Consider the following 19,927-nt stretch of genomic DNA (forward strand, 5'->3'; position numbering starts at 1 on the left):
TTAAATCTCCTGTTTAACCAAGTGAGCTGTGTGGTCAGAGAGTACAAGCAGTATGTAACTGACGTAACAGTATAGACAAGCAGCATATAACTGATAAAAACAGAACCTAAAATATAGAACTGGAGATCAAGCAATGACAGTTCCAACTGATCTTCCTCATTTGCTAGAACTTTAAATCTGACACATCCCTAAAGAGGTGGGGGACAAATTTATTCTTCCTGCTAACTAATGTCTGCTCACAACTGAAACCTGAGCTGTAATGAGCTGCCTTCTGTATAATCATCTAAAGACCCTCTCACGAAAAGAAAAGAAAAAAAAAAAAAAAAGGCAGCAAAAATAGACAATTAAAAAAGAGAAATACAGGCTGATCAAGCACTTATCTGTTTTTCTTAAAGATACACAGATCATAGTACACATGAACAGAAATCTAGGTCATAAACATTTACATTCCTTTGGAAAGCCATAGAAGATGGCCTCTGCACCCACGTAGAAGGCCCAGATGGAGTTACAGGCTCCCGGCTTTCACCAGCTGTTGCAGAGATCAATTGATCTCTCTCTCTGTACTCTGCCTTTCAAATAAATAATCTTTTTTTTTTTAAAGATTTATTTTAGGGCCGGTGCCGTGGCCCTAAAATAATCTTCCGCCTGCGGCGCCGGCATCCTATATGGGCACTGAGTTCTAGTCCTGGTTGCTCCTCTTCCAGTTCAGCTCTCTGCTGTGGCCCGGGAGGGCAGTGGAGGATGGCCCAAGTGCTTGGGCCCTGCACCCGCATGGGAGACCAGGAAGAAGCACCTGGCTCCTGGTTTCGGATCGGCACAGCGCTGGCTGTTAGCAGTCATTTGGGGGGTGAACCAACGAAAGGAAGATCTTTGTCTCTCTCTCTGTCTACATAAAAAAAGAAAAGAAAAAAAAATAAATAAAAGCTTTCTAAAAAAAATCCAGTCTGTGTCTTTAAAAAAAAAAGATTTATTTTATTTATTTGAAAGTTACAGACAGAGGTAGAGACAGAGAGAAAGGTCTTCCATCCGTTGGTTCACTCCTCAGCTGGCTGCAACGGCCAGAGCTGCGCCGATCCAAAGCCAGGAGTTTCTTCGGGGTCTCCCACGTGGGTGCAGGGGCCCAAGGATTTGGGCCATCTTTTACTGCTTTCCCAGGCCATAGCAGAGAGCTGGATCAGAAGAGGGACAGCTGGGACTCGAACATATGGGATGCCAGTGCTGCAGGCCAGGGCTTTAACCTGCTACGCCACAGCGCCGGCCCCCAAATAATCTTTAAAAGAGAGAAAGAGAGAGACATTATGCCAAGTGAAAGACCAGATACAAAAGGCTACATACAATATGATTCCACACATATCAATGAGGCAAATCCATGGAGACCAAAAGTATAGTGTATGCCAGGGGCTGGGGAAAGGGGGAGCAAATGATAATATGTACAGAGTTTCTCTGAGGGATGAAGAAACTGTTCTAAAATCAGTTGTTTGGGGCCAGGGCCATAGTGTAGCGGGTAAAGTCGCCATCTACAGTGCCAGCTTCCATATGGGCACAGGCTGGAGACCTGGCCGGCTGCTCCACTTCCAATCCAGCTCTCTGTTATGGCCCGAGAAACCAGTGGAAGACAGCCAAAGTGCTTGGGCCCCTGCACCTGCATGGGAGACCTGGAAGAGGCTCCTGGCTCCTGGCTTCGGATTGGCGCAGCTCCGGCCATTGTGGCCATCTGGGGAGTGAACCAGTGGATGGAAGACTCATTCTCTCTCCTCTCTCTCTCTGCTTCTCTGTAAATCTGCCTTTTAAATAAATAAATCTTTTAAAAAAATCCTTTGTGGTGATGGTTACATAGCTCCATAAATACACCCCAAACCACTACATCGTACATTTTAAAAGACTGAATGGGGGGTGGGGGTGGGAGGCTGGTGCTGTGGCAGCAGGTTAAAGCCCTAGCCTGCAGTGCTGGCATCCCATATGGGCACCGGTTCAAGTCCCGGCTGCTCCTCTTCCAATCCAGCTCTCTGTTATGGCCTGGGAAAGCAGTACAAGATGGCCCAAGTGCCATCTTGGGGCCCTGTACCCGTGTGGCATGGGAGACCTGGAGGAAGCTCCTGACTCCTGATCAGCTCAGCTCTGGCCACTGAGGTCATTTGGGGAGTGAACCAGAGGAATGGAAGACCTCTCTCTCTCTCTCTCTGGCTCTACCTCTCTTTGTAACTGTCTTTCAAATAAATAAAATAATTCTTAAAAAAAAAAAAAAAAGACTGAATTGGGGGAAGATGCTTGTTTAACCTACTGCTTGAACCCAGTGATGCCTGCGTCCCACATCAGTGTACCTGGGGTTCAACACCTGGCTCTAGCTCCTGACTCCAGCTTCCTACTAATGCAGACTCTGGTAGGCAGTAGATGATGGCTCAAGTAATTGGGTTCCTGCTACCCACAGGGATGTCCCAGACTGAGTCTGCGTCTCCCAGATTCACCCTGGCCAACCCTAGCTGTTGCAAGCATTTGAGGAGCGAAGCAGTTATGTAGGAGTTCTCTCTCAAATTGAAAAAATAATAATACATGACTTGATTGGACAGCATATGAATTATATCTCAAGAAGCTATTTATGTAATATAAACATTAAGATGAAAAATAGAATGTAATGCTTAGTTTTAGAATACAGTGAACAAATGATAACTAGCCTTTGCAAGAGAAGCAGAACTTCAGCTATGGTCAATTGCCATTAATGGCCCTAATCCCTCAACCCTCCCAGAACCTACTCCTTAGCAGTGTTATTTTGCAGTTCCTCCCACAAAAGGAGTAAAATTTTGTCAGTTCCTTCTACTTGGTTTCAACCATATGACTTGCTTTGGCCAAAAGGGAGAAATAGAAATGGCCGTGTGTCAGCTCTGCACCTGAACCTCGTAAGAAGCCTTGCAGGTTTCTACTCACCCTCTTGTGCCCCTGCCGTTACTCAAGAATAGTTTCTCTGGGGTGCCCAGTGCCCATCCAGTCAAGGACTCAGTGAACACACACAAGACAGAACCACCCACAGGACTTACAGACCTGAAGCAGGAAGCAGAGTTGCACCAACCAATCTGTCAGTCGGTGAGAGTAGCTGACTGTTATCTTAAGCCACTGAGTTTTGGGATAATTTTTCACATAGTGTTATTACGGCAATGTTAACTGTCAGTAACCAATTCTTCTACAGTACTCTGAAGAGGTCCCATAAGTTAATGGTGGGTATCAAGGTAAGCCCAACCTAACACCCTGAAGAATAACAGTTTCATTTATTCAGCACAAGATTGTGATCTATATACCTCAAATGATATCTGACACTTGTCCTCTTTAAGTTCTTAAACTGAGAGCTGACAGTAATTTAAGATACCATATACTTGTCCATCTTGCTAAATATAATTTTGCTCTCTTTGGATTATTTTTAAAAATCAAATATGTAATAATATTCATTTTAATAAACTACATACTAGCACTAAGGATAAACACATGAACAAAATATATTCCATGTTCTCAAAACTTTACAAGATGAAAAGGCAACAATTCAAAGAAGGATAGTGTTCTAAGGGAACACAGAAGGGTCATTCCAGAACAAAGATTTAAAGGAATACAGATAGCAATGAAAAGGCAGTAATTTTTTTAAATGTATTTCTTAAATGCATATATACAACACATATACAAAGGGTCTTCAAAAAGTTTATGGAAAAGGCATAGTATGGAAAAATTTGTGCATGGATTTCAAGAATTTCTGCACCAAAATGAACTTATGTTAACTCCATTTCCATAAACTTTTTGAAATGCCCTGTATAGTATTCATTCAAAGGAAATCAACAGAACATACTGACTTATTTACGAAGAATCAAAAATGACTCCAAGGTCTCTAGCCGTGAAGACCAACCAGATGTCCATAAAGCTACTGGGACAGGCCAAGACCGCCCTGTCATGAAACACTGTCTCACAATCAACTCGGTATATTTGAACTGAAATCAAAGCTGGATTTCCACAGATCTCTAGGCCACTTTTACCTACACAAGGACTCTGGCTTAGTTATCTATTTTCTGTTAGCTAGCTCTATTTTTCCGCTTGGTCTCACTACTTCAAGCTTACACTGATGCTTGGCTCTCTAACCTTCACCTCTGTGTAAGTTTTCACCATTGCACAGCATGCAAAGGTTCAAAAACAACAACAAACTCCTAATCTCCAGACATCCGGTTTTTGTCTATTTCAGATGACAAGTTCTACTGTACCTATTGAATAATTTTTTTTAAAGATTTATTTATTTGAAAGTCAGAGTTACACAGAGAGAGAAAGAGAGGCAGAGAGAGAGAGAGGTCTTCCATCTGCTGGTTCACTCCCCAGTTGGCCACAATGGCCCAAGCTGCACCAATCAGAAGCAAGGAGCCAAGAGCTCCTTCCAGGTCTCCCACGTGGGTGCAGGGGCCCAAGGACTTGGGCCATCTTCTACTGCTTGCCCAGGCCATAGCAGAGAGCTGAATCAGAAGTGGAGCAGCCGGGACTCGAACCAGCACCCATATGGGATGCCAGCACTGCAGGTAGCAGCTTTACCTGCTATGCCACAGTGCCGGCCCCTATTAAATCGTAAACTAGTCAAACATCAGGCCAAGAAACTTTTAAATTGCCCTTTTTTTTTTTTTTTTTTTTTTTTTTTTTGACAGGCAGAGTGGACAGTGAGAGAGAGAGACAGAGAGAGAAAGGTCTTCCTTTTGCCGTTGGTTCACCCTCCAATGGCCGCCGCTGCAGCCGGCGCACCGCGCTGATCCTGGCAGGAGCCAGGACCCAGGTGCTTTTCCTGGTCTCCCATGGGGTGCAGGGCCCAAGCACCTGGGCCATCCTCCACTGCACTCCCTGGCCATAGCAGAGAGCTGGCCTGGAAGAGGGGCAACCGGGACAGAATCCGGCGCCCCAACCGGGACTAGAACCCGGTGTGCCGGCGCCGCAAGGTGGAGGATTAGCCTATTGAGCCACGGCGCCGGCTTAAATTGCCCTTTTGAACAATAATTACTGAAAAGGAGACAAGAAACAAGTTAAAAGAGAAAAACTTAGAAACAGGAAAAAGATGATGGCAAAATAAGTTTCTATTTCAAAAAATAATTTAGCTTTTTAAACAAAAGCTTAGATACACAGAACATGAATTTCTGAAATAGTGGCCAAAGAAAAAGTGAGTAAATCGCTCAGAAGCTGGTTTCCACATAACTTCCAGTTCCTCCTACCCCAAAGGAAGTTTCCTGCAAACAGCTCCACCCCTCTGAGCACATTATTAAAAATTTTTCCCTAAAATTACTTCGCTGGGGCAGGTGCTGTGGTGTAGTAGGCTAAGCCTCTGCCTGCAGCAATGGCATCCCATATGGTCACCAGTTCTAGTCCTGGCTGCTCCTCTTCCAATCCAGCTATGGCCCAGGAAAGCAGTAGAAGATGGCCCTAGTGCTCTGGCCCCTGCACCATGTGGGAGACCTGGAAGAAGCTCCTGGCTTCAAAATGGCCCAGCTCCGGCTGCCGCAGCCATTTGGGGAGTGAACCAGTGGATGGAAAACTTGTCTGTCACACTCTGTCTATAACTCAACCTCTTAAATAAATAAATAAAATCTGAAAAATAATTGCTTTGCTAATTCCAAAGAAAAGTCGTGTTTCCCTGATTTAGAAAAGTATTATATGCCACCCATTTAACAAATGCCTATTGGAAGGATAAAATATAAATAAATAGATAGCAGTCAGTCAGATTAAGAGACCATACATAGGGGCTGGTGTTGTGACTAGAGGGTTAGGCCGTCACTTGCTGTTCTCACATCTATTTCTGAGTGCTGGTCCTGGTTGCTCTGTTTCTGACCCAGCATTCAGGCTAATGTGCCTGGGCAATGGGAAGACAGTCCAAGTGCCTGGATCCCTGCAACCCACGTGGGAGACCTGGATGGAGTTCTTGGCCGTTTGTGGAGTGAACCAGCTGATGAAAGATCTCAATCAATCACTCTCTCCCCTTCCCCTCCCTCTCTTTCAAGTAAGCCTTTTTTTTTTTTTTTTTAAGAGACCGGAGATAAATGAAGATGACTGTGATCCCAGGTATTCAGTTGCTTTCTCTATGCACTGTCAGGACATTAGAAATAAGGCAAATCTGGCCATAACACTTGAACCAAATTAACAGTAATAATTTCATTTCTGTATTTTCTTCAAAGAGCAGTGAGATGTTAGGTAAATCTTTGCTACTTTGTGTGTCCTGGCATTCTATTGGTGGGAATACAGTCTATTCTAAAATCCAGTACCCAGCAAACATCATCTCTAAAATATCCATTGTTTAAAAAAAAAGATGAAGCTCCTTGTACCATCAAATTAATGGCTTTGATTCTACCCTTACACAGTACACAATCAAGGCTGGAATAAATACAGCTACATTAAATACATTCAACATGGGCCAGCCTTGTGGCGTAAAGCTGCCTCTTGCAGTGCTGGCATCCCAAATGGCACCAGCTCAAGTCCCGGCTGCTCCACTTCCAATCACAGCTCTCTGTTAATGGCCTGGGAAAGCAGTGAGGATGGCCCCTGCACTCATGTGGGAGACCCAGAAGAAGCTCCTGGCTTTGGTCTGGCCCAGCTCCAGCCATCATGGCCATTTAGGGAGTGAACCAGCAAATGGAAGATCCATCTCTCTCTCTCTCTTTCAAACAAACAAACAAAAAAATAAATAAATAAAAATTCAACACTAGCTTAGACTACCCTAAATCTGCCTGCATGACAGGAATAGATAGAGCTGTAGGTATCAGAGTATTTCTTTGCGGCCAGACGCCCTATAACAAGGAGTCAGCAGACTTGGGACAAGAGCTTGATAGGAAAACAGCGCAGTCTTATCTATGGTACGATCTACACCCTGACACCATCCTAGCCCCCCCCCCCCCCCGCTGCCATTGCTGGAAGCCAGGTGGCCACATGGCCCAACCACCAGTGTCTGCCCCACCCCCATCCTAATGCGATTCCCTGCTCCTACTTCCCTGCCCGCCCCCACCCCTCGAAGTTTTAAAATGTTCCTGAACATGTGTGTGTGGGTGTGTGTGGGTGTGTGTCTCTCTCTTTCTCTCCTGATCTCTGTCTCTCTCTCTTATGCTCTCCTTTTCCCTCTTTTTCCTTCTTCACCCCTTCCCTCCAGTCTGTCGGGTTTCCCCCAATAAACTCTTTCCCTTACTCTGGTGTTTGGTGTGCTTTGTGGCGGCCTTTCAGTGCTCATCAGTTGAAGAGTCACTTTAAACAAAAGAGGAAACAGTAGTAATCCAGCCTGGCTAAAGTAACAAGTATATTAAAGGAAATACAGGAAAGCAGGGTTACAAGGCCAGACTGTTTTGAAATTCACACTGAAGAGGCTAGGTTTTATACTCAGACAATAAGAAACCCCTGTAAGACCCATATACAATACAATCTGAGCTAGAGACACATCACATATTCCCCATTAACTTTCCATCACAACTCCCAAACTGAAATCCTTAATGTAAAACAAGGTACTACTCTCTCAACTACAGTCCCTGCCTTCAAATGTACCATTCCTAAGAAACAAAAACCCCTTTAGGACCCTGCTGTCTATATGCCACCCTCTTTCCTTTGTCTTGCCCATCCACCTTCTCAGACAAATGGCCAGAACCCAAATGATGCCTTCACTTCATTACCCGTCCCTAACTTGCCCTCCCTACTCTGATCTTTGTGAGCGCACTTTCAGTAATGACTTCCTTTACAAACTCCACAGCTTGTTTCTACTTCATTGTCTCTGATCTGGCAGTTGTCACACTCCTCCTGCCCCTAAAGCTTCTCTGGTGCCTTTTGCTTTCCTGCGCACTGCACCTCCCTATTTACCCGCCTCGGATGGGGCTTCTGGACTCCTCTCCCTCCCATTTCTCAACTGTGCGTTTCCCAAACCTCAGTTTGTGGTTTCCATTCTTTTCACTCCTTCTCGGTTAATTAACCTACCTCTAATCTTCAACTAACTCTAAATCAGCCATTTCTAAAGATGTCTGCACGAATCAATGGCAAAGGTAAGAGAATTTGTTCTTTACAACTAATCTTTTACTTTTAACAGCAGTATTTTTATAAGCAGTTTTGAGAAATGAGTGTAAATTTCTACAAGTTTATAAAGTCAAAGCATAGAGAAGTTTAAAAGTATAAGCTGTATGGCAAAGCCTACAGATGTCACCAAGTTTGGAGGGTCAAGTTAGACAGCTCTAGGCAAAAATTAAGACAAATAACAGAACAAAATCAGGCACTATACTTAGGCCAAATAACCAGGTTGGAGAAACAATGAACAAAACTCTGCTACACATATCCTATTTAGGTCAAAAGTGACGCCCAGGCTTGAGGCCCTGGGATGAAGGGAAGTGGGTGTGCCTGTGAGACTTGGTGTGGAATAAGGAAACAGATAACAAACTGCTAATAAACCCTCCTCAGGGCTTTGAAAGGGTGAGAAACTTTCCCGTGCATTCCAAAGAAAACCAGAGAAAAACAAGGACTGACTACCCCACTGCCTTTTCTTCATTTGCATAGATTACTAAGGAAACTGTCTTCAAAAGATCAAAATAAAATGACTCCATGAAAAAGTACAGCTTCATCCAATTAATAATTTAAAATTTAAAAAATTAATTTTAAGAGACATGGGGGGCAGCACATGCAGCCATATGCTGGTTCACTTTCCAAATGCTCACAAAGGTGGGTGGCAGGGACCCAACTATTTAAGCCATCACCTGCTCTGCCTCCCAGTGTGCACATTAGCAGAAAGCAGGAATCTATAACAGAGCCAGGATTCAAACCCAAGCACTCCTGTATGGGAAACGGGCATCCCACTGGCATCGTCACAGCTAGGTCAACTGCCTGCACCTCTTGTTTTGTGCAATGTAGTGATGAAGCATGAAATTTGTTACTAAAAAGTGACCAGACCTTATGATACATTTCAAAAATCAATGACAATTTGCAAACTATTCTGTTTTTAACACCGCATTATTCAACATTCTCAACAGAATGAGCATCTTGAAGCCTAAACGCTGATTAAATTCTAAAACAAGAAATCAATTCTATAGTGAGAAACTATATCTGGAACAAATAACGTAGAAAACAAGTATTTTGCCTTTATCTGGCATTTAGCAATTCACAAAGCATTTCTGCATATATTACCTCACTGGAAACTGACAGCAGCTCTGTAGAGCAGGATGAGCATAATCATTGAACAAACAACACGGGAACTAAGACATGGCCTAGGCACAGTTAATCAGAGGAAAAGCACCCTCAAACTAGAGATTTCCTGACCCAAAGAAATCAGAACAGAATTAGGTGCTCATATCTCAGGATTTCAAACGGAAACTTAATGAGAAGTGAATACTGTTTGATCACTTATATTCAACATCATTCACAAACATGTAAAACCACTAGGACCAGTCTTTACAAGATCACTTTTTTGTTGTTTGTTTTCTGTTGTTTTTAAATCCTTTACTGGTTCACTGGAACTCCAAAATAGAGACTATTAAGCTTTCCTACCAGCTTAGGGTAAATTCTACAAACCCAGATGGGATATCCTACAAGGGCTCTATCAGGCTAATGCATACTCACTGGTCTACCACTTTAAAAATATCTACAAACGTAACTTTTTCATAGGGGCTTAATCTAGCAACTAAATGGGACTGTTTCATTTTAAACTGCAGCCCTAATGGAACCTATTAATGGGCCCTAATGAGTCCTATAAATGAAATCTGAGAAGTGACACTTTACTGCGTTCATTCACCTGGAGGCCCTCTAGCCACCTAAGAGGCTGAAATTCCTGAAGAGAAGCACTCTGCCTCTACAACTACTTGAGGATTAGAAAATACGCCACAGATACTCAATGATACAAACATTTCATATGCTATATGTACAACACATAAAGTCAGCATTTTTTTAATTCTTAAAAAGAAATCATTAAACTCCAGAAACATCAAAAATAGATAACAGAATTTTAAGAATCAAGTTATACTAATGGCTTTGTTACCAAGGATGGCAATCACAAAAAGAGGCAACTAAAACAGCACATGAATACATCCTCTCTTCTTAGGACATCCCTAGATTTTCATTTGGTGAACAGGTAGTGACGAAAACAAGGCTATCTATTAATGTTGAAATGAAATACAGTTATACAGAACTGCGTACCATCTCACCATTCAATGGTGCTGATCACACAGAAATCTACTCTGAGAAATACATGAGCATCAGGCAGCTAAAACCATACTACTTGATAATTACAGGCTGATGTGCTTACAAACTCTTCAGCTTTTTTTTCTCCCTAAAAGTTTTATAACGAACACTGAGGAAAATGATTTAAACACAAATTCCTGGGTTAGCTCTGACTAATTTTAGTTTAAGTCACACATCACCCAAACAATATGATCATGGCACTTTCACTACAGGCAAAACATGTTTTTAAAACAAGCAAATCTTGTCAGGCCTATGATGCTAGACACACGTTTTCAACCAGTTTCTCTCTGAAAAGCTTCCATAAGCTACAATCAGATACAACCACATCAGATAAAACACACAACAGTAACCCTAAAGAACTGGCTTCCATTAGAGTTCTGTACTCATTTCTATTCCCAGGTTTAGAGTTTAGAACTTTTTGCAAATACCTGGCATGCTAACGCCCATTACCACAATACATCACCTCAATATAATGCGGCCTAAGATCAGATCTTAAAACAGACAGTGTGACGCATTCTCACTCATTTGTTCAATAAAAATTTACCACCCAACCACAGTCTCAGTGGTACACTGAAGAGTGTACCAAATAGAAAAGGTCTCACCTATCTTGTTTACTGTCTGTCATCACTCAGACATAAAACAAGACCCAACTACAAGAGTCAGTGCTATGCTGCAGTGGGCTAAACAAGCCACATGGGTGCCAGTTCCAGTCGTGGCTGTTCTACTTCTAATCCAGCTCCCCGTCAATGAGTCCAGAAAAGCAGTGGAACATGGCCCAAGTGCTTGGGCCCCTGCACCCACATGGGAGACCTGGATGAAGCCCCTGGCTCCTGGCTTTGGCCTGGCCCAACCCTGGTTGTTGTAGCCATCTGGGGAGTGAACCAGCAGATGGAAGACCTCTCTCCCTCTGCCTCTGTCTCTCTCTAACTCTTCCAAATAAATAAATGAATCTTTTTTAAAATATAAAAATAGGGGCCGGCACTGTGGCATAGCGGGTTAAGCTGCCATCTGCAGTGTCAACATCCCATAGGGGCACTGGTTCGAGACCCAGCTGCTCCACTTCCCATCCAGCTCTCTGCTATGGTCTGGGAAAGCAGAAGAAGATGGCCCAAGTCCTTGGGCCCTGTACCCGCGTGGGAGACCCGGAAGAAGCTCCTGGCTCCCAGCTTCAGATTGGCACAGCTCTGGCCATAGTGGCCATCTGGGAGGTGAATCAGCAGATAGAAGACCTTTCTTTCTCTCTCTCTCTCAGCCTCTCCTCTCTGTGTGTAACTGTGACTTTCAAGTAAAATAAATAAATCTTTAAAATATATATAAAAAAATAAAAGACTCAACCATGAAGAACTGTACACTAAGGAATTTGGAGTTCATTCTAAGTGTGACTAAAAGCCACTGGTAGAATTTTAAGCAAGAGAATTGCCATGATGTGATGCAGGCTGATAGAATACCACTGTGGAGACAGGCCCTTGTGTGGGGAATGAAGGAACCCAGTGAGCAGGCTGTTACAGGAACTCAGAGAGAGGCTGCCTCACAGTAACAACCACAGAACCAGAAACAGACAGATTCAACATCAGAATCTCAGCACCAATACTGACTCAAGTTCTCTCACCATCTACCTGTGTATTCTCTTTGAGCCTCAGTTTCCTTACTTTGCAATGTTTGTAAAATCCCAGTACACAGGAAACTCACGCAAATTACGATAACACCTTGGTAATGAAACTATTGGTTTTTGTTTTTTAAGATTTATTTGAAAGGTAGAGTAGCAGACAGTGGAAGACAAAAGATCTTCCATCCGCTGGTTCACTCCCCTAAACAGCTGCAACAGTTGTGGCTGCGCCAGGCTGAAGCCAGGAGCCTGGCGTTCCATCGCGGTATCCCACTAACAAAGGTCAGTGTTACATGGTCCTTACTTTCCAGGAGTTCAGTGAGAACAGGTATTTACACGAGAAAAGGAGTGATGCAAACTGAAAAGACCACTTCCAGATGCAGTGGTCAGAAACGGATTCACAGTGAGGTGGAACAGCAACTAGACCCTTGCAAACCAGCATTTTGAAAGAATTTGCTACGAAGACAGCAAACACAAGAAATCAGAATTACATGAATTTACATGTAAGGGCCCAGGTTTTTTATCATGAAAAATCTGAATATGTAAAAGTCAACAGAATCAAATAAGGAATCTCCAAGTACTCCTCCACGGGCTTCAGCAATCATCAACACGGCCCATCTTGTATTATAATTAACACGTCCTAGTACGGGAAAACTCCAAAGGAACCTCTGTTCACTCGCTCCACCTTCACTTCCTCCGTCCTCAGACGAATCTGCTTTGCCATGGTAGCCTCCACCTGCCGACGTTTTCTATAGGCCATATACAAACAAGGGCAAGTGAGCTTAAAAAAAGATTAGTAAACCCATCAGCTCTTGATGGTTTACACAAGCCAAGAAAAAAGTGACAGATAATCCAAAATCAGTTCATGCACACTCTTGAAAAACTTTTTTCATGTCTGTATTTCAATGAGAATGAGTAAAATGACTGGCAAATTCATGCCACACAAAATAAAAGTTCATGGATATTTTGGACACATCACTTGGCCTCTGTATCACTGAGCTTGGGGACCTGTGAGAACTAAATGAGCATACATGACATGTTCCTGTACAGTTCTTTCTGTTTATCCCTCAGCTGACTCAGGAAGAACTGGTTACGCAGTCCTCTCCTCCCATCTACCAGCCTCTCTCAAGGTGACGCAACAACTTTCTGCATCTCAAAACATGCTAAGGCGAGGGGCAAAGGATCCTGGGTTTCAAGAAGCTCCTTTGCCTGGAAACCCAATAAAAGGGAGCTGAGACTAAAGGCAGTGACTTGAATAGAATAAATCTTCACACCCCTTCCCCTGTAACCAGCAGAGCTGGCTAACATCGCAAAGGTAGCACCGGGCCTGTTTCTTGAGTACTGTGCTTTCCACTTTCAGCTATGTGTGGCCCCTGAACAAAACAGCACAGTGAAAACAGCCAGGCAGCCAGGAGGACTCAGCGGGGCACCGCAGGAGGCGCTCAGAGGAGCACCAAGAGCAGGGCAGGAGCACACCTCACCTTCATCTCTCTCTGTCCCCGGAACGCTCCATACCACGTCCCACTGAGACACAGCTCACTGTCACTCAAAACTAAGTTAGTGGCCATGTCTGCTTAAAGCGCACGTGCGGTAACAAGAGTTTAATTCCTCCTTTTCTTTCAGTTGTGCAATTTTCTTCTTGAGATGGTGCAGGCATCACTCAGGCTCCCTTTGGGACTATCCGCTCCATCATCCACCCTCCCTCTCCGGGACGTGACCAAGTCTTGACTTATCTGGACCACACACACTACAGACCATCCAATCAAGGAAAGCCTTCTACTGAAAACCGTGCCTTATGTTCAGGTATTACCCGCCGTCTGAAGGTTTCCCTGAAACACTCTAATGCAGTAAAATACGGCACTTCAGTTTCCACGTGTTTCCTAAAGACAGTCACGTAGTCCTCAGAGCCTCTGATAAAGGCGATTCCCCTATTTCACAGGTAAGTAAAAAGGAATCAAGAAAGCAGTGTCTTTCTCAGTTGTAAAGCAAGTTACTGTCTGTTGCTTGCATTTGGGGAATGAACTGGTGGATGGAAAATTCATCCCCTTGTTCTCTCAAATAAATAAATAAATCTTAAAAGAAAAATAAATAAAGTTGTTACTGGTGAACCCGACCTCCCAACCAGGTCTTGCAACTCCAAAGGTCATACTCTTCCCAGTCTATCAGGGTCTTTTCTAAAAAGGGAAAGTCTACAGTTCTGCCTTCAACCGCATTTGCTTCAAAGAACAAACCACCTTTCAACAACCTCTCTCCCAGCTTGCAACCAGAGTTCTCATCCCCACACCTACAACCACGCCAGTCCTTGTCTCCTCGCCCTTCAGCCATGACTTTCCCCACTAGCAGAGGCGCGCTCTCCAGGGATGCTACCACCCTCCCTTCAACCCCTCCTGCAAACACGCCACCCGTGCGTGCCAGCCACCCGTGCATGCCAAACGGAGGCCCCTCGCCCCGTTCCCCCGACCCTGGCGCTGTGGGCTGTATGGCCTCACCCACGAACCTGCAAAATATGCTTTTCAGCCCTTCACCCGCTACTCGGGAACTTCACAAAGTCCCAGAGGAAACAACAGAACTTGCAGATCTTCCAAGCCCGTACTTGGCCCGGGGCACTAGCCCACTTCAAAGTCTTCAGAACACAGCAGCAAGCCTACAGAGACTACCAGGCCCAGGCCCACAGTGGGCAATGACTTCCTCCCCAGACCCTGGTTATCCCTGACTCCCCCACGGTTTCCACACGGTCTTCCGCTCCTGCTCGCACTCCTGGGCCCCGGCCAGCCTTGCCACTTCTCCCTTAGCTGCCCATCTCGGAGCGGAGCAGCAGCCCCAGTGGAGGCGGCTGCTCCTCTCTCGCAACTTCCAAGTTCTGCCTCTCATCACCTGTTCTCACCAGAGCCTCCCCTCGGCCCGGGGGCCCACCTTTGCCCCGGCCCGCCTCTCTCCACCTTTTCCATTGCTCCACAAGCCAGTTCCGGGGTGCCCCTCGGATTCCGCCTCCCATCCGTGGGATCCCCACCCCCGGGGTCAGACTCCCCCTTCTCCATCACCTGCTCCGCCCAAGGCCAGATGACATCGCCGCAGCCGCCGCCACCTCCATCCCTCTCCTCGGACGCCAGGTCCCCTCGGCGTCCCGAAAGCCAGCCGCCCCCTCCGGTGGGGGCGAGGGGGGCGTGCACCCCCAACCCGCCGCCCCCCTTACAAGCACCTGTTCCTTCTCCTCTTCCCCCCGGCGGGGCCGGCGCCCCCGACCCCCACCCGCGCCGCGCCCTGGCCTCCCGGAGCCCCGCACTCACCACGAGTAAGTCTGCTCCGCCATGGCGCTGACTCGCGAGGGCTCCGCTGCAGGCTGTGGCCGGGCCCGGCGGCGGCGGGCTCGCTCGGGCCGGGAGCGGAAGGCGCGGCCGGGGCCCGGCGCTGCTCGCTCGCTGGCCGGCTCGCACGGCGGGCAGGCGGCACCGGGAAGGCGGCAGACAGGGAGAGGCCCGGCTCCGAGGCGACCCCGCTCCCTGGGCCCCGGGGCGGGGCGGGCTCCGCTCTCGGCCTCTCTCACCGGCGGCGGCGGCGGCGGCTCCGCTGCGGCTCCAAACCCAACATGGCGGCGGCGGCGGCGGCGCGGAGAACAAGGGGGCCCCGGGGCGGGCGAACAGCAACACAGGCCCGCGCTCACTACGCGCCAGGCCGCGGGAGCGCCGCGGGAGCGCGGCGGCGGCGGCGGCCGGAGGACATGGCCGGCGGGCGGAGGCAGCGGCGGCGGCGGCAGCGGTGGCGGCTGAGGGGGGCGCTAGGCGGTGAGGCGAGGCCGCTCGGATCACACCCGCCGAGGGGAGGCGAGGAGGGGGCGGGGGCGAGCCTGGGCCCCGCGCGGGTCACGTGCCCAAAACACGCTCACGTGACGCACGCCCCGCCCCTCGCGCCCGGCCCATGCGCGGAGACGTCGGCCGGTTGGTTCGAGGCGGCCGCGGCTCGCACGGCCTCTGGCGGTTGGGCCGCCACGTGCCGCCCCCTGCCCACGCGGAGCGGTCGCCTTCTGCCCCCGCCTCGCCCGGCTTTTCCTTGCCAGTCGGGACCGCGCTGCGGGTCGTTGGCTGCCACTCAGCCGTCAACCCTCGATCTACAGCAGTGCACTGGTCCCCAGCTGTCCATCAATCAACCTGTCAGCCGGCCGGCGGAGCCCTGCGTGCCCCATCCCTACGTGGGTTGGTCCGTTCAGTCCTTTAACCGATATTCCACGCAGCCAACCTTTACTGCGCCCAGGCTCTGGGCCAAGCCCTCGGGGTGCCAAGTCAAATACCCTATGCTTGCCTTCAGTGAACCAATCACCAGATATTTATATTTATTGGATGCCAACAAAGTGTCAATGCGTTCTGCTGGGTCTCCCCCCGCGGGGCGCTTGCTTTCTCCAGGAGGAGACAGGGGGAGTCCCAGCGGACAACCACGTGGAGACTGTTTCATGTGCTGCCAAGTTCCAGGAAGGTGGTAACACAGGGGATGGGACGGTGAGTAGGGGGTCAGGGCTACTTGAGATGGGGCTGTGAGCTGACGCCTGAAGGCGGAGAAAGAGCTGGGCGTGCCAAGATGCAGGGGAAGAAAAAGAGTTCCTGCGGAGGGAACCGCAAAGGGTGGGAGGGCCCCGAAGCCGATGCAGGAGTAGACAGGGTAGAGCTAGACCCGAGACCCACGGGGTACATCTGGGAGTGGGAGAGAGGTCGCGGGGAGACCTCTGGCATTTGGGGGTGTTCCCGCAGGAGTGACGGTTGCCACCTGATAGCCTGAGAGAGTTGCGGGGATGGGGGTGGAGGTGTGGGCGGGAAGCATTCTAGGAGGACAGAATGGCATCAGGCAAGGCCCAGAGGTGCGAAGGGTAGGGGTGAGCTCACACCCGGTACTGGGTGGCTGGGTTGTGCTGTGCGGTGTTGAAAGAAGAGACTGGAAGGCTGCGATGAGGCCAGACTTGGGAGGGCTTGGCTTAGCCTCTGCTGCAGTTACTGTGTTCAGGCATGGAAAGGACCAGTCAGTGCAGCTCCGGATTCTAGAAGCATGCCTGGGCGCCGGCCACGGCAGCCCACCTGGACACACACACACACACCCTTCCCGCCTCCACAAGGTGCAGCGCTCACCTGAAACCCGCATACCCAAGCTCCTCTGCGGCTTGCCCAACTTGGGGCCGGGACCCAGCTCTGCTCCCGGTTCCCAGGGCCTGCCCAGGCTTATGTGGAGCACCACACCCTGACTCTATCTCCGGATGGATCGCTTGGCCGTGGCCCATACAGCTGCCGCTCGCCTGTTCCCCCAAGGGGAACCCTTTAGTGAGAAAGCCAAGTACACGGCTCCTTCAGAGGCAAGAGCACTCCTTCCTCCTTCCCCCACTGCCGGTGCCAGGACTGGTCAGGTCGGGCCTGTTTCCTCTGAAGCTCCCCCGAGAGCTCTGGGATAAGGCCAGCTGATAAGATCAAGGTCCCAAGAAAATACCAGGCCGTCAGGGACCCTTCCCCTCACCATGCACAGAAGGATACCAGCCCACAAATAATCCACCCAACCGGGGCCGGCGCTGTGGGGCAGCAGGTTAAAGCCCTAGCCTGAAGTGCTGGCATCCCATATGGGTGCCAGTTCAAGACCCGGCTGCTCCACTTCCTATCCAGCTCTCTGCTATGGCCTGGGAAAGCAGTACAAGATGGTCCAACTCCTTGGGCCCCTGCACCCACGTAGGAGTCCCAGAAGAAGCTCCTGGCTCCTGGCTTTGGATCAGCGCAGCTCTGGCCATTGCGGCCATCTGGGGAGTGAACCAGCAGATGGAAGACCTCTCTATCTCTACCTCTACCTCTCTGTAACTCTGTCTTTCAAATAAATAATAAATGTTTTTTAAAAAAATAATCCACCCAACCATAAAACAGCACTGACTGCAGGAGTGTCATGGCAGGGCGGGGGGTGGTGGGGGTGATTAGAAGGCAAAGGGCCGGAATTTGTGACATTCACCTAGCTCTTACCACTCTGCCAGGTGCTTTTACTGAAAACCAGCAGCACCCTTGAACCTGACACACAGTTCATCTGAGCCTCCAAGGGGCATGAGTGAGGCTTCCGATCCCGTGGGAAAGGCCCGAAGCTGTTGGCAGGAGCGGCTTGGGGAAGTGCAGAAGCTACTTCTCCCGAGAGCTGCTGAGAACAAAACAGACCAGCCGTGCTGCTAATGAAGCAAAACGACGCGCTGAGCCCCTAGGCAATCCGCCTGGGCTTTGGTTCCCAGTGAGTCAGACAAGGCAAAGCAGGCTGAGTGGTTGGTGTTGGGTGAATGGAACCCGAGCTGCTGAGAAAGGAAAGTCAAGGCCGTTGGAGAAGTGACAGGGTTGTTCTTTCCAGCACAAAAAAGTTGGTGGAAGAGAGGGGGATGGAGGGGCTGGGTCAAGAAGGAAGGGAAAGTCCCCTCCCCTGTATCTAAGCCAGAGGCACCCAAAATGGTAGGAAACGTGAATGCTGCAGACCCCGAGACACCAAAGTGCACCCGGCAGGGCTGGGAGGGTGTCCAGACCACAGAAACCGCGTGCACATACGTGGTCTCTGGAGACCAAGCGTAGGCAGGCACAGGGACTTGTGGCTCAGACGTCTCAGGCCAAGGTTGCCAGGATGTAGAAGGCACCTCCACGTCCCCGGCAGGCTTGAAGTCCCCAGGGAAGGCCAGGCTGGAACAAACCTGAAGCCCAGGGGTTGCCTGGAAGCCGCCCAACCTGCAGCGCTGGGGCAGTGACTCTCAGGCCCTCTGCCAACGAGACTAAGCTCCCAGCGGCTCTGGGCCTCAACTGGGGAGGCAGGTGTGCTTGGCAGAGAGGTGGGCATTGGGTGGCCCAGGATGGGGGCTGGCTCCCGCTCTTTCCACCCTCCACCCCAGGCAAGAGGACCACAGCGTGCGCAACGCTTGTTAAAAGAGGCAATGGAAGTGCCTCTAATTATCACCATGTTAATTACAGGATGGCTCCTTCTCCTGAGTGGGTTCAAAAGGGACTTGGGGAGTCTCCCCAGAACACATCATCTGCCTTAGGCACAGACTCCTGGGAGCGGGTGTGGCTGGATTGGGCAGGGCGGCTTCCTCACTGCTTCTGCGGGAGTCAGAGGCTCAGCTCTAACTTTGGCCCTCCCTCTCTGTCCCCTCCCCCCTGCACATGCAGGTGCACTTGACTTTTGCTCCAGAGTGTATTCTCACCTGAACTAACCTCGGCTGGGCTGGCCGCCTCTCCTCTGTACTCCCCCAGCCCCCTGAGTTTACCCACAACCCAGCACTTAGCACAGCCAGCTTCCATGGCCTGTTTACTTGTTCTCTCCCTTGGATGGTGACTGCCCAATGGGAAGAGAGCACGGCGTGTTGCCAGTTACATCCTCAGTGCCCAGAGCTCCTGGATTTAGTTAAGAAGAAGATCAGGGGCCTGTGTTGCGTCGTAGCAGGTGAAAGCCACCGCCTGCCGTGGCGGCATCCTATATGGGCACTGTTTTGTGTCCCCAGTGCTCTACCTCCAATTCAGCTGCCTGCTAATGTGCTTAAGAACAGAAGGATGGTCTAAGTGCTTGGACCCCTGCACCCACATGGGAGACCCAGAAGAAGCTCCTGGCTCCTGACTTTGGCCTAGCACAGACCCAGTCATTGCAGCCATTTGAGGAGTGAACCAGCAGATGGAAGCTCGCTCTCTGTATCTCCCTCTCTATCTTTCAAATAACTCTACCTTTCAAAAAATTTTTTAAAGTAGGAGTTAAAAGTTTGTGGTGTGGGGGCCGGCACTGTGGCATAGCAGGTAAAGCCACCACCTGTGGTGCCAGCATCCTGGTTCCTGTCCCAGCTGCTCCACTTCCGATCCAGTTCTCTGCTGTGGCCTGGGAAAGCAGTAGAAGACGGCCAAGTCCTTGGGCTCCTGCATCAGTGTAGGAGACCCAGAAGAAGCTCCTGGATCCTGGCTTCAGATCGGCACAGCTACGGCTGTTGCAGCCATCTGGGGAGTGAACCAGCAGATGGAAGACCTCTCTCCCCATCTGCCTCCTTCTCTCTCTGTGTAACTCTGACTTTCAAGTAAAATAAATAAATCTTAAAAAAAAAAAAAGTTTGTGGTGTGAACACTTGTGTGAGAAAGTGGGGCGGGCGCTGAGGCTCAGGCCAGG

General features: G+C 48.9%; 1 protein-coding gene and 1 long non-coding RNA gene across 3 annotated transcripts in view; one reads left to right on the forward strand and one right to left on the reverse strand.

Moving 5' to 3' along the window:
- The window catches only part of SPPL3 (signal peptide peptidase like 3), a 132,377-nt gene extending 116,767 nt beyond the window's left edge, over positions 1-15,610 (reverse strand). Inside the window, exon 1 of one of the 2 annotated variants that reach the window (XM_008272297.5) lies at positions 15,085-15,610. In XM_008272297.5, the coding sequence (XP_008270519.1) occupies positions 15,085-15,107 (23 nt within the window). In that variant the 5' untranslated portion in view covers positions 15,108-15,610. The remainder of the gene's footprint in view (positions 1-15,084) is intronic. The other variant, XM_089323293.1, reaches the window with a different exon arrangement.
- Positions 15,611-16,171: 561 nt separating this feature from the next.
- On the forward strand, positions 16,172-17,659 carry LOC138847420 (uncharacterized). Its single transcript, XR_011385228.2, has 2 exons — positions 16,172-16,287; positions 17,431-17,659. It is a non-coding gene; the product is annotated as an uncharacterized LOC138847420 (long non-coding RNA).
- The last annotated feature ends 2,268 nt before the right edge of the window (positions 17,660-19,927 follow it).

This window comes from Oryctolagus cuniculus, chromosome 21, assembly GCF_051225735.1.
Source record: "Oryctolagus cuniculus isolate XC-2025 breed Fujian yellow rabbit chromosome 21, ASM5122573v1, whole genome shotgun sequence".
NCBI lineage: Eukaryota > Metazoa > Chordata > Mammalia > Lagomorpha > Leporidae > Oryctolagus > Oryctolagus cuniculus.